Source organism: Dendrobates tinctorius, unplaced genomic scaffold (genome assembly GCF_039654945.1).
Source record: "Dendrobates tinctorius isolate UK_male_01 unplaced genomic scaffold, ASM3965494v1 ptg000102l, whole genome shotgun sequence".
In the NCBI taxonomy this organism is placed as follows: Eukaryota; Metazoa; Chordata; class Amphibia; order Anura; family Dendrobatidae; genus Dendrobates; species Dendrobates tinctorius.
In genome coordinates, this window is record NW_027361770.1 from 2,872,455 (window position 1) to 2,887,907 (window position 15,453).

The 15,453-nt window shown below is 47.8% G+C and overlaps 1 protein-coding gene across 1 annotated transcript in view; it reads right to left on the minus strand.

Moving 5' to 3' along the window:
* The window catches only part of LOC141099802 (sodium-dependent neutral amino acid transporter B(0)AT3-like), a 1,161,745-nt gene that overhangs the window by 608,817 nt on the left and 537,475 nt on the right, over nt 1–15,453 (minus strand). The window contains exon 6 of the mRNA XM_073587870.1: nt 13,076–13,186. Coding sequence (XP_073443971.1) covers nt 13,076–13,186 — 111 coding nt within the window. The remainder of the gene's footprint in view (nt 1–13,075; nt 13,187–15,453) is intronic.

Consider the following 15,453-nt stretch of genomic DNA (forward strand, 5'->3'; position numbering starts at 1 on the left):
CAATCTGGCTTCCGACCGCATCACTCAACCGAAACTGCCCTAACTAAAGTTACTAACGGCATTCTAACCGCCAAGAGCAAGCGACACTACTCTGTCCTCCTTCTCCTGGACCTGTCCTCCGCCTTCGACACTGTAGACCATTCCCTCCTGCTACAGATTCTCTCATCTCTTGGCATCACAGACTTGGCCCTATCCTGGATCTCATCATACCTAACGGACCGAACATTCACTGTCTCCCTCTCACACACCACCTCTTCACCTCGCCCCCTGTCTGTCGGTGTTCCCCAAGGCTCTGTCCTAGGACCCCTACTATTCTCCATCTATACCTTCTGCTTGGGACAGCTCATAGAATCCCACAGTTTGCAGTATCACGTCTACGCCGATGACACACAGATCTACCTATCTGGACCCGACCTCGCCTCCTTACTGACTGAAATCCCGCAATGTCTGTCTGCTATCTCAGCCTTCTTCTCTGCTCGCTTTCTCAAATTGAACATGGACAAAACAGAATTTATCTTTCCCCAATCTCACTCTACCCCTCCACCAGACCTATCCATCAATGTCAACGGCTGCTCTCTTTCCTCAGTCCCGAACGCTCGGTGCCTTGGGGTGATCATCGACTCTGCGCTCTCTTTCAAACCACATATCCAAGCCCTCGCCTCCTCCTGCCTCCTCAAACTCAAAAATATTTCCCGGATCCGCTCATTCCTCAACCACGAAACGACAAAAACACTAGTGCACGCTCTTATCATCTCCTGCCTTGACTACTGCAACCTCCTACTCTCTGGCCTCCCCTCTAGCACTCTGGCACCGCTCCAGTCCATCCTACACTCTGCTGCCCGACTAATCCACCCGTCTCCCCGCTACTCTCCAGCCTCCCCCCTATGCCAGGCCCTTCCCTGGCTTCCTATCGCCCAGAGGATCCAATTCAAAACCCTAACCATGACATACAAAGCCATCCACAACCTGTCTCCTCCATACATCTGTGACATAGTCTCTAGGTACCTACCCGCACGCAACCTTCGATCATCTCAAGATCTCCTTCTCTACTCCCCCCTTATCTCTTCTTCCAACAACTGCATACAAGACTTCCCCCATACTCTGGAGCTCCCTGCCGCAACACATCAGACTCTCACCATCAACGGAAACCTTCAAGAAGAACCTGAAGACCCACCTGTTCCGACAAGCCTACAGCCTGCAATGATCCTCGGTCTACTGAACCACCGCACAACCTGCTCTACCCCCTCCTACTGTATCCTCACCCATCCCTGTAGACTGTGAGCCCTCGCGGGCAGGGTCCCCTCTCCTTATGTGCTTGTGCGTCCCTTGTCTTACACTTGTTTATTATTCTTGTACATCTTACCCTTGTCTATAATTCCCTTATTGACATGTAAAGCGTCATGGAATAAATGGCGCTATATAAATGCATAATAATAATAAGCCAAAGGCTCTGCCGAGAACCAGCTTACGGTACTGGAACCCGGATGGGTATCAGAAGGTACCCATGAAAAACAAAGTTGCAAGGCCGCGAGCCGGCCGCAGTTACTGAAACCCACAGTCCTACAGGGGGTGCTTGTCCTATTGGCACTACGGAACCAGCCTTTGTTGCCAGATCCCGCAGCCCACATAGGAAGCCCATATACTGCAGGCACCATAGACTCGGCTAACCCGACCACAACATGACAGGACAACGTATTGGTGGCAAAGTGACATTGACACTATCCGGAAACAGCAGGCGTGCTGGAACCAGCCTGGGCAGGAGGGAGTACCAGTGCCAAAGGCAATGCCGGGAAACAGCTGGTGGTGCTGGAACCTAGGGAAAATACTTCAAACAGAGTGGAGACAGAGGCCTATTTGGAGCAAGTTTAAAATCTGTAGTTGTGTGAGTGTGGACAGAGCAGGAGAAATTGCCAGATCAGAGGACATTTCTGAACCATAACACTGGAGCATATGTTGATTGTGCAGACGGCACTTCTGAGCAGCAACTGGCGATGTTGGAGCCCAGGTTCAATCAAGGTGTAGGCTGAGGCCTAATTTCATCAAGTTTAATATCTGTTGTAGACTACTACTGATTTTAAACGTGCTCCAATTAGGCCTCTGGCTCCACTCTGTCTCTAGTAGTGGGAATGTGGACAGAGCAGGAGACATTGCTGGACACACATCAGGGGATCAGCTGACATTATTGAACCCCAGTAACGCAGGAACAAGTGTTGATTGTGCAGGCAGCACTTCTGAGCAGCAACTGGTGGTGTTGGAGGCCAGGGTAAATACTAGAGACAGAGTGGAGCAGGAGGCCTAATTGGAGCAAGTTTGAAATCAGTAGTGGTGTGAATGTGGAGGCAGCAGTAGACTTTGCCGGACACACAGCAGGGGAGAAGCTGGCGTTACTGAACCCCACTAACACTGGAGCATGTGTTTTTCTCTGTCCAGATGGCAGTTCTGAGCAGCAACTGGCGATGTTGGAGCCCAGGGTCAATCATGGAGTAGGCTGAGGCCTACTTGGAGCAAGTGTAAGATATGATGTAGTTTGAATGTGGAGAGAGCAGGAGATATTGCTGGACACACAGTAGGGGAGCAGCTGGCGCTACCGAACCCCACTAACACTGGAGCATATGTTTTTCTCTGTGCAGACGGCACGTCTGAGCAGCAACTGGCGGTGTTGGAGCCCAGGTTCAATCAGGGTTTAGGCTGATGCCTAATTGGAGCAAGTTTTATATCTGATGTAGTTTGAATGTGGAGGCAGTAGGAGACTTTGCCGGACACACAGCAGGGAAGCAGCTGGCGTTACAGAACCCCACTAACACTGGAGCATGTGTTTTTCTCTGTGCAGACAGCACTTCTGAGCAGCAACTGGCGATGTTGGAGCCCAGAGTCAATTATGGAGTAGGCTGAGGCCTACTAGGAGCAAGTGTAAAATCTGATATAGTTTGAATGTGGAGGGAGGAGGAGATATTGCCAGACACACAGCAGGAGAGCAGCTGGCGTTGATGAACCCCACTAACACTGGAGCATGTGTTTTTCTCTGTGCAGACGGCACTTCTGAGCAGCAACTGGCGATGTTGGAGTCCTGGTCAATCATGGAGTAGGCTGAGGCCTACTTGGAGCAAGCGTAAAATCTGATGTAGTTTGAATGTGGAAGGAGCAGGAGACATTGCCGGACACACAGCAGGGGAGCAGCTGACGTTACTGAACCCCACTAACACAGGAGCTAGTGTTTTTTTCTGCGCAGACGGCACTTCTCAGCAACAACTGGCAGTGTTGGAGCCCAGGATCAATCATGGTGTAGGCTGAGGCTTACTTGGAGCAAGTTTAATATCTGTTGTAGTTTGAATGTGGAGGGAGCAGGAGACATTGGGACACACAGCAGGGGAGCTGCTGGCATTACTGAACCCCACTAACACTGGAGCATGTGTCTTTCTCTGTGCAGACGGCACTTCTGAGCAGCAACTGGTGATGTTGGAGCCCAGGGTCAATCATGGAGTAGGCTGAGGCCTACCAGGAGCAAGTGTAAAATCTGATGTAGTTTGAATGTGGAGGGAGCAGGAGATATTGCCGGACACACAGCAGGGGAGCAGCTGGCATTGATGAACCCCATTAACACTGGAGCATGTGTTTTTCTATGTGCAGACGGCACTTCTGAGCAGCAACTGGCGATGTTGGAGTCCAGGGTCAATCATGGAGTAGGCTGAGGCCTACTTGGAGCAAGTGTAAAATCTGATGTAGTTTGAATTTGGTGGGAGCAGGAGACATGGCCGGACACACAGCAGGGGAGCAGCTGACGTTACTGAACCCCACTAACACATGAGCTAGTGTTTTTTTCTGTGCAGACGGCACTTCTGAGCAACAACTGGCAGTGTTGGAGCCCAGGATCAATCACGGTGTAGGCTGAGGCCTACTTGGAGCAAGTTTAATATCTGATGCAGTTTGAATGTGGAGGGAGCAGGAGACATTGCCGGACACACAGCAGGGGACCAGCTGGCGTTACTGAACCCCACTAACACAGGAGCTAGTGTTTTTCTCTGTGCAGACAGCACTTCTGAGCAACAACTGGCGGTGTTGGAGCCCAGGGTCAATCAAGGATTAGGCTGAGGTCTAATTGCAGCAAGTTTAATATCTGATGCAGGGTGAATGTAGAGGGAGCAGGAGATATTGCCGTACACACAGCAGGGAGCAGTTGGCGTTACTGAACCCCACTAACACAGGAGCTAGTGTTTTTCTCTGTGCAGACGGCACTTCTGAGCAACAACTGGCAGTGTTGGAGCCCAGGATCAATCATGGTGTAGGCTGAAGCCTACTTGGAGCAAGTTTAATATCTGATGTGGGGTGCATGTGGAGGGAGCAGGAGATATTGCCGGACACAAAGCAGGGGAGCAGCTGGCGTTACTGAACCAAACTAACACAGGAGCTAGTGTTTTTCTCTGTGCAGACGGCACTTCTGAGCAACAACTGGCGGTGTTGGAGCCCAGGGTCAATCAAGGAGTAGGCTGAGGCCTAATTTGAGCAAGTTCAATATCTGATGCGGGGTGAATGTGGAGGGAGCAGGAGATATTGCAGTACACACAGCAGGGGAGCAGCTGGCTTTACTGAACCCCACTAGCACAGGCGCATGTGTTTTCTTCTGTGCAGACGGCACTTCTGAGCAACAACTGGCAGTGTTGGAGACCAGGATCAATCATGGTGTAGGCCGAGGCCTACTTGGAGCAAGTTTAATATCTGATGTAGTTTGAATGTGGAGGGAGCAGGAGACATTGCCGGACACACAGCAGGGGAGCAGCTGGCGTTACTGAACCCCACTAGCACAGGAGCTAGTGTTTTTCTCTGTGCAGACAGCACTTCTAAGCAACAACTGGCAGTGTTGGAGCCCAGGATCAATTATGGTGTGGGCTGAGGCCTACTTGGAGCAAGTTTAATATCTGATGTAGTTTGAATTTGGTGGGAGCAGGAGACATTGCCGGACACACAGCAGGGGAGCAGCTGACATTACTGAACCCCACTAACACAGGAGCTAGTGTTTTTTTCTGTGCAGACGGCACTTCTGAGCAACAACTGGCAGTGTTGGAGCCCAGGATCAATCATGGTGTAGGCTGAGGCCTACTTGGAGCAAGTTTAATATCTGATGCAGTTTGAATGTGGAGGGAGCAGGAGACATTGCCGGACACACAGCAGGGGAGCAGCTGGCGTTACTGAACCCTGCTAACACAGGAGCTAGTGTTTTTCTCTGTGCAGACAGCACTTCTGAGCAACAACTGGCGGTGTTGGAGCCCAGGGTCAATCAAGGATTAGGCTAAGGCCTAATTGCAGCAAGTTTAATATCTGATGCAGGGTGAATGCAGAGGGAGCAGGAGATATTGCCGTACACACAGCAGGGGAGCAGCTGGCGTTACTGAACCCCACTAACACAGGAGCTAGTGTTTTTCTCTGTGCAGACGGCACTTCTGAGCAACAACTGGCAGTGTTGGAGTCCAGGATCAATCATGGGTTGGGCTGAGGCCTACTTGGAGCAAGTTTAATATCTGATGTAGTTTGAATGTGGAGGGAGCAGGAGACATTGCTGGACACACAGCAGGGGAGCAGCTGGCGCTATTGAACCCCACTAACACAGGAGCTAGTGTTTTTCTCTGTGCAGATGGCACTTCTGAGCAACAACTGGTGGTGTTGGAGCCCAGGGTCAATCAAGGAGTAGGCTGAGGCCTAATTGGAGCAAGTTCAATATCTGATGCGGGGTGAATGTGGAGGGAGCAGGAGATATTGCCATACATACAGGAGGGGAGCAGCTGGCGTTACTGAACCCCACTAACACAGGAGCTAGTGTTTTTCTCTGTGCAAACCGCACTTCTGAGCATCAACTGGCGGTGTTGGAGCCCATGGATTACAGTTCAGGTGGTAGAAACATGAACATAACAGGAGACCTGGATACTGTTGCCAACCAATTATTTATTCTGGAAGAGGACTGGCAAATTCTGGCGAGATCCAGGCCTTGTTCATTTTCAGAAAAGTAAGCCGGTCAACGTTATCAGAGGATAGTTGCGTGCGATGGTCTGTTAGTACACCTCCTGCGGCACTAAAGACTCGTTACGATAATACACTAGCAGCAGGGCAAGCCAGCACCTCCAATGCATACTGGCTAAGCTCTGGCCATGTATCCAGCTTAGAGACCCAAAACTTGAAGGGGGAAGAGCCGTCTGGGAGTACACTGACAGGGCAAGACATGTAGTCTGTCACCATCTGACGGAAACGTTGCCTCCTGCTGACTGGAGCGTCTGTGATTGTGTAGACATTTGTGGCGGGCACACAAAACTTTGCCACATTTGGGCCATACCGGTCTTGCCTTGTGCTGAGGCACTGCCTCTGCTCCCTCTTTGTGCAGAGCTTCCTCCATTGCCTCGATGCACAGAGCTGTTTTGTAAAGCACTAGCAGCACTGCTCTCGGTTGGATTTAGAACATGATGGAATGCACCAGTGTGTCTTGGTACTCCCGCATTTTACGCTCCCGGTTCAACGGTGTTATGAGGCTTTGTAAGTTGTCCTGGTAGCGAGGATCTAGGAGGGTGAACACCAAATAATCAGCCGTGTTGAGAATGTGGGCGATGCGGTGGTCATATCTCAGGCACTGCAGCATGAAATCAACCATGTGCTGCAGACTCCCAACTGCCCAAGAAACGCTGTCCCCTGCTTGAGGCGTCATCTCTGCCTGCTCTGCATCACCCCACCCTCGCTGTACATACTGACTACTAGAGCATTGTGTACTTCCCTCCTATGGAGAGATGTCTTCCTCCTCCATTGACTCCTCCTCATCCTCCTCACAAAGTGTCCCCTGCCTAGGCCTTTGTGAGGAACCACATTGCGCAGACTGTCCAGAAGCAGATGGCATTTGTGACTCCTCATCCTCCACCTCTTCCAAAACCTCCTCCCTTAGTGCTTGCAGTGTTTTTTGAAGCAGGCAGATAAGGGGGACAGTCATGCTGACTAGTGCATCATCTACATTCGCCATCCGCGTGGAATCATCGAAGGCACGCAAAACGTGGCAGATGTGTTTCATAGAGGCCCACTCAGTGGTGCTGAAGTGTGACCGGCACACAGTGCGACTTGTTTGCGCCTGATGCAGCTGGTACTCCATTACTGCTGCCTGCTGCTCACACAACCGCTCCAACATATGTAAAGTTGAATTCCACCTGGTGGGTAGGTCACATATGATGCGATGTTCCGGAAGGCGGAATCGGCGCTGCAGAGCTGCAATGCAGGATCTTGCTATGCTGGAATGCCGCAAGCGAGCACACTCTATGCGGACCTTGTGCAGCAGTGCATCAAGATCCAGATAGTCCCTCAGAAAGCTCTGCACAACCAAGTTGAGCACATGTATCAGACATGGGATGTGAGTGAGGTTGCCTAGGCCCACAGCTGCCACCAGATTTTGGCCATTGTCACACACTACCAAGCCAGGCTGGAGATTCGCTGGCACAAACCACACGTCGCTCTCCTGCTTAATGGCATTCCAGAGCTCCTGTGCTGTGTGGCTTCGATTCCCCAAAGAAATTAATTTCAGTATGGCCTGTTGACGTTTGGCCACGGCTGTGCTCATATAGGTCGTAACAGACTCCTGCAGCGCTGATTCTTAGGAACTGGAGTATGAGGAGGAGTCAATGTGTGCAGACTGGATTCCTGCAATCCTTGGAGTTGGCAGAACACGTACAGCGCCACTCTCAAGATCTGTACCCGGCTCCACAATATTGACCCAATGGGCAGTGAGGGAAAGGTATCCTCCCTGTCCATGGTTACTGGTCCACGCATCGGTGGTCAGGTGGACCTTGCTACTGACGGCGTTTATTAGCGTATGTTTAATTTTTCCCTCCACATGCTTTTGCAGGGCAGGGACGGCTTGCCTGCTGAAATAAAAGCGGCTGGGCATGGTGTATTGTGGGACTGCCAATGCCATGAAGTTACGGAAGGTGTCAGTCTCCACCAGCCTGAATGAGAGCATTTCAAGGGCCAGTAGGTTTGCAATGCCAGCATTAAGAGCCTGTGCTCGGGGATGGTTTGCCGAGTATGGCCGCCTTTTCTCCCATGCCTGTGCTACCGATAGCTGTAGAGTGGCCTGGGAGTGTGAGGATGACAGGGAACGTGGTGCTGTGGGTGGAATGTCACTGGGTTTCTGGACAACAGTGGCAGAGGTTCTTCCATGGCGATCCCATGAGGAAGCCGAACCAGCTGTATGTGAGCTGGAGGAAGAGGCTACAACACGAGCTGAAGAGGTGGTAGGTGGTGCTGTAGGTTGGCCTATGTCTTCAGTGTGTCTTTGTAACTCCACCACGTGCTTGGTCCGCACATGTTTCCACATATTTGTGGTATTGAGGTTGCTGACACTTTTCCCTCTTTTGACTTTATGATTACACAGCTTGCATTTGACAAAGCAAATGTCATCTGCAACTGTGTCAAAAAAGGATCACGAACTGCAAGTCCTGGGAGCGCCCGTTTTGGGTTTTGGAAGAGGAATGCTCCTAATGGGTGACGAAGTGGAGGCTACAGGCAACCAAGTCTGCCCCCTCCCTCTCCCTCCTGTTTTGGCCATTCAGGGAATCTCTTCCTCAGAGCTGCTCCCACCACCTTCCTGTTCCTCACGCCATGATGGGTCAAGGACCTCATCATCTACACTCCCCTCTTCAAACACCTGCTTCTCCTGGGTAGTCTCGCCAGCACCGTACGCACCAGAAAGTGGCACCTGAGTCTCATCATCTGATGCGTACTGAGGTGTGCTGACCATAGGCACTGGCCCACCCGCCTCTTCAGATTCAGAGGGACAAAGCAGTTGCGCATCACTGCATACTCCCTCTTCTTCACATTCTAGAATGCTGCTTGGCTGGCCCATCTTTCCAAGCCAACAGATTCAGAGAACAGAAGTAGAGAATGAGATGGCTCCTGTCCAGGGTTCTCTGACTGCATGGGCAATTTGGCAGGTGGTGAGGTGACAGATGGTTGCTCTTCAGTGCTCTGGCCCTGAGAGGATGTGGAAGTAATTGAAGTCGATGCGTTAGCTGCCATCCATCCGACAACGGCTTCAATTTGTTCGTCCCGCAGCAGTGGGTTACGGCGAGGTCCTTCAAAGCTGCGCATAAAGGACTGTTGCCTGGTAAAACTGGGGGATGCTGAGTCACTGGTGCACGCAGCAGGCACAGAATCCCCACGTCCTCTCCCTGCTGAAACCCCACGCCCACGTGCCTTCTTCATCTTGGTAGACTGATAAAGATAGGCAGAAAAGTACAAAGGGGGGGCTTAGTGTGCTTATTCCTGAACAGCTGCTAACAGGTATAAGAAACACTAATTTTATAAAGTGTGTGGACTACACTTTAATATGAGCTAATGTGGCCTACACAACTGTCAAGTGGAGTGTTTGGTGAACTTTATTTACGTGTTTTTTTAAATAAAACAAAAAGGATGTGACCAAAGATGTGAAAGCGATAGTATCACAAACTTTTTGGAGCTATTACAATGCAGGAAGGTAACCTACAATGCAATAGATGAGGCTCTAAAAAATAGGCTAATACTAATCTGGCTGCGGTTGCAGGGCACAAGCCAGCAAAAAGGCTCCTCTATCTACTCCTATATAGTGTTTGCAACCAACCAATGTAGATGGATACGGATGGAAGCACACTAATAGGAGAAAAAAAATAAGGAAAAATGAGCTGCAATAAAACAAAAAAAGGACTATGAATGAGGCAGTGACGCACGCTGAGCGGACTATAACCAGAGGTGGCTGCAGAACACACTACAAAGTGAGCTGCACTCACACACAGACCTCACAGACAGCCGTGAACAATGCAGAGAACTGGGCACTAGCACTGAAAGGCTGCAGAAAGGCTCCGCTGTCTACTCCTATAGTGTTTGCAACCAATGTAGATGGATACGGATGGATGCACACTAATAGGAGAATTAATAAACAATGAGCAGCAATATAACAAAAATATGTATGAGGCAGTGACGCACGCTGAGCGGCCTACAACCAGAAGTGGCTGCAGGACACACTATAGCGTGAGCTGCACTCACACAGACCTTGCAGACAGCTGTGAACAGTGCTGCAAGGCAAAAGAAAGCTACAGTGATTGATAATGTAGCCTGGGTAAAGCACAATATTATTTAGCAAATCGCTATCTCTAACTGTCCCTCAGAGTCTTGAACAGCAGCCTGTCCCTAACTGAATTCACAGCAGAGTGAACCCTAAATGGTGGCAGCGGCTTTTAAAGTGCATCATGACATCATTTCAGCAGCCAATCACAGCCATGCCATTAGTTAACATGCCTACATTCCTAACAGGATGTGCCCACACTTCTGAGGATTCCTCATTGGCTGAATCAAATCAAACTGGCTCATAGCATTATGGGAACTTCCGATTCCGATATTCGATATGCAAAAAGTTTCGGAACTCAGTATCGGAATTCCGATACCGCGAATATCGGCCGATACCCGATATTTGTGGTATCGGAATGCTCAACACTAGTTATTAAGCAACCCACCAGTCCAAATATAAATTGTAATCCACCACTGTGCCCCCACTAACTATAAATAGCCACATTCCCTACCTAATATATAAATTAATTAGTCTCTGTACTCTTTCCCCCAATTCAATACCAGTCACTGCATCCTCATCGGCCCCCACTGTGTACCTCCTGCTTCCCTGATCCATTATATTTACATGCCCTAATTCATTATGTCATGTCTTCTCTCTCTCCCACATGCACCCTCTATTCATTATCAACTTCTCTCCCCCACATTCAATACATCATTACCTCTCAGCCAACCTCAAATTATTATTTGCTGCCCCACCCCAATTCATCATGATTTGTTGTCACTTACCCTCATTTCATTTACTGTCCCCATCCACCAGTTTCAATACATCATCATCTACTCCCCATTCTCAAAATTCATAATCATTTGCTCTTTCCCTAGTCCCCAAGTCATCATTTGCTCTTCCCACACTCCACCTTCAATTCATCACTTGCTCTTCCCACCCCCACCTTCAGTTCATCATTTGCAGTTCCCCCTTCCTCTCTCACTTCATAGTTTGCAGTCCCACTACCCCGCCCACTTCATCATGTGTAGTCCCCTTCCCTCACTTCAGCATTTGCAGTCCCCTTCCCCCCTCACTTCATAATTTGCAGTCTTCTTCCTCCCTCACTTCATCATTTGCAGCTGCCCTCCTGCCTCTCACTTCATTTGCAGCCCCCCCTCCCTCCACTCACTTCATCATTCGCAGCCCCCATCCACCCAACTTCATCATTTGCAGTCATCCTCCCCCCAATGTCATCATTTGCAGTCACCCACCTCACAACTTCATCATTTGCAGTCCCCCTCCACCCAACTTCTTTATTTGCAGTCCCTCTCCCCCACTTCATCATTTGCAGTCCACCTCCCCTCACTCACTTCATTTGCAGTCCTACCACTCACTTCATCATTTGCAGTCCTTTTCCCACCTCACTTCATTATTTACATTCCCCCCGCATCCCACTCACTTCATTATTTGCAGTCACCTTCCCCTCTCACTTCATCATTTGCCCTCCACTCCTCCAACTTCATCATTTGTGATGCCCCTACCCCAACTTCATTTTTTGCTGTCCCCCTCCAATTAATAATTTGCAGACCCCTCCCCTAACTTCATCATTTGCAGTGCCCCTTCTCTAACTTCATCATTTGCTTGCCCTTCCTTCAATTAATAATTTGCAGGCCCCTCCACCCAACTTCATCATTTGCAGTCATCCCCCCAATGTCATCATTTGCAGTCTCCCTAGCCCCGACTTCATCATTTGCAGTCCTCCTAGCCCCAACTTCATCATTTGCAGTTCCCTCATCCCTCACTTCATCATTTGCAGTCCCCCTCCCCCACTTCATTTGCAGTCCACCTCCCCTTACTCACTTCATCATTTGGCCTCCCACTTCATCATTTGCAGTCCCCTTCCCCCTTCACTTCATCATTTGCAGTCCTCTTCCCACCTCACTTCATTATTTACCATCCCCCCGCACCCCACTCACTTCATCATTTGCAGTCCCCTATCCCCCTCACCTCATCATTTGCCTTCCACTCCCCCAACTTCATCATTTGTGCCCATCCCTCAACTTTACCCTTTGTTGTCCCCCTCCAATTAATAATTTGCAGACCTCTCCCCTAACTTCATCATTTGCGGTGCCCCTTCTCCAACTTCATCATTTGCTGGCCCCCTCCCCCAATTAATAATTTGCAGACACCTCCCCCAACTTCATAATTTGCAGTCCCTCCTACACTTCATAATTTGCAGTACCCCATCACTTGCAGTCTCCTTCCATCTCTCTTTCACCCATTTAATTCATTTTATAAAGAGAGGAAGAGAAAAAAAAGCTTTTCATATTTACCTCATAGATGATCCCCTGCAGGTGTGACTCTACTTCTGGTATCCTCATACAGGACGGCGACACCAGAAGTGGTCAATCGTGCTTTCAATAAGACGGACATTATATGATCACAGACTAGACAGCGTCCACATTGTCTCCACCTGCCTTACTATAGGGAATTTTCCATTGGGGGTTCTGAAACATGATTTTCAGAAATTCACACATGCCAATTGTTTCTTCGGAAAGGAAGATGACTAGAACTCTAATGCCACCTATTGGAAATAGCAATCCTAACAAATTGTAAGGCTTGTTAAAGAGTATTGACTTTTAGGATTGCAGGTTGTGAGAGCTAGCACTAGAATTCTAGTCTTCTTCCTCTCAGAAAATATTTCCCAGAGGAGCATGCGCTGATTAAATGTAACCTCACTCTGATATGCCAGGCTTGGCTTTCGCCATTCTTTTGTGTTTTTCCAATACATACAAAGGAAATAAATATATGTATAACAGAACTTGTGTAATTGCAATAATTTTCTGTAGAGAAATACTTTATTTTCTGGAACATTTTCAAGATTGTCAACACTTTCAGCTTTGACTGTATGGAACAATATGATTTTTCTGAATTGATTTTTCACATTACATCTCGCTTTTAGGTGTTTAGGTTTGATATTGATCATTGATCATTGTGTTAATTAGCATTTTATTATAAAGATTACAAACTTACGTCAGGAGTGAAAAGGTATTGTAATCCGTCAGTGGCACCCGGCAATGTGAAGCCACGAATTAAGAATATTGTCAGAACAATGTATGGGAAAGTAGAAGTAACATAAACTGCCTGTAAAATAAAAACAAAATAAAATTGTCAAATGTATTTATACTGACAACAACTAATCTGTATAACTATTAACTATCAAACGTAATTACTAGGACTGCCATCAGGGCACTACTGCCCTTACTGGCGTTAGATGCCTGGTAAGCAGAAGGACCCAGTTTTGCCCCTACCTCTTTTGTTTCTGCTCATCAGGTCCCTGGTATGATAAAATTTTGTGCACCAGGCCCTGCACCATGGGTCGATCACATTTTGGCTCAGGAACCCTTTTCCCTTGCCACATGCAAGGGAGAAATACTGCAACATTTTAATCAAATCACAAGTTACCACCCCACAGTGACCAAATGATGCCCCATACATGCCTCCATAATTCCTATAACCTGCAGTAACCACCAAACCGCTACAAGACCAGCTCTTCCTTCCCTCCTTCTCCATCCCTTGATGATTGTGAGCCCTCTCTCCTCCTGTACCAGTCGTGACTTGTACTGTTTAAGATTATTGTTGTTGTTTTTTTATTATGTATACTCCTTTTCACATGTAAAGCACCATGGAATAAATGGCGCTATAATTATAAATAATAATAACATACAAGGGATAAATATCTCCAAACCATGATCAGAGCATATATTACCACCACATAGTGACCAAATAATACCTCATCATGACTATACCACCTATTACCATCACATAGTGACCGAATACTACAATACTGATCACTAAAAAAACACAATATTATTTACACTAACATTACCACCAGTGAAATTATACACATAAGCTCTGTACAGGGTACAGTGTATTGTGTAAGTGTACAAGTAACACAGTGACTTACCAATAGAGATGAATGAGCCTTTCTAGGTTTAGTTTTGTTTTGCTCGCTGAACAGTTCGGCAAAAGTACCCAAACCCCATTTAATTCAATGGGAGGCGAAGCCAAACGTATAGACAACACATTAAGAGGTAACACAAAGCTTCTCAAAGAGCTAAAATTAGGGGCAGATACTTTGAAATGTGGCATCAATTGACCCACCATAGAAATTAGCTAATGGAACAGCAGCAGTCAGTCATAGGGCATGCATGAGGTATCAGGGTCTGGGGCCCAGCATTTAGAGCTTTGAATTTAAGTTTAAATTATAAACTGTTGGTTAATACCTCACGCAAAAGCTTTTTTTTTCAGCCACACTCCGATTGCACAAACATCAATTTCATAGAGAACTATTGGTAGAAAAATATAAGGAAAGTAATACAGGTAGTTTGCTAATCAATTGACCCACAGTAGAACATTTTACAATGGCACAGAAGCAGTCAGCCATGGGCCATGAATGAGGTATTAGGGTCCAGCCCAGCATTTAGCCCTCTTTTCTGGGAGTCCTAATACCTCATGCAACAGCTTTTTTTTATTTTACACCCACACTCAGATGGCACAAACATCAGTTTCATAGAGTACAATAAGTAGGAAAATGTAAGTATGGTAACACAGGTAGTTGAGTGAAATTAAGGGCAGGCCTGCCTGTCTGGGAGCCCTACTGCTACAGGCAACACACATGATAGAGACCCAACTTGGATTCTCCACATTTCCAAAAATTGTTGTCACACACCCCTAAAAGTGGCATCAATTTCCATAGAGCAGAAATAATATGATGGCCCTCTGACACACCTTCCACTATAGGAAACTCACCAGATGGAGACCCAACTTGGAGTCTCCACATTTTAAAAAATTGTTTGCAACATTAGCAGTAGAGTTGAGCGACTTTGGTCAGATCGGGTTTCATGAAAAAAAATTTGTTTCAGATGAAACTGGTCCGACTAGGGCAAAAAAGTCGGAGTTTCGTTCAAAACCCGACCCCAATGCAAGTCAATGGGGAATAAAAGTCGGCATTGAGTGGATGAATGTCATCCGCTTAATGCCTACTTTTATTTCCCATTGACTTGCATTGGGGTCGGGTTTTGGACGAAACTCCGACTTTTTTTTGCCCTAGTCGGACCATTTTCATCTGAAACAAATTTTTTTTCATGAAACCCGATCCGACCAAAGTCACTCAACTCTAATTAGCAGCAGTAGCAACAGCAGGCACAAAAGCCATGACAACGGTGTCAAACACCGTGCAATGACGCAATATCAATGCATGACACTAAAAACAACACCATCGCCTAGTCTGCCTAGTCTGCGGCTGGGTTGCAAAAGTCATTGGAGATCCATGACTTATTCATTTTGATGAAAGATAGACAGTCTACACTTTCAGGGGTCAGCCGTGTCAGACTTGTACTGTATTCTGC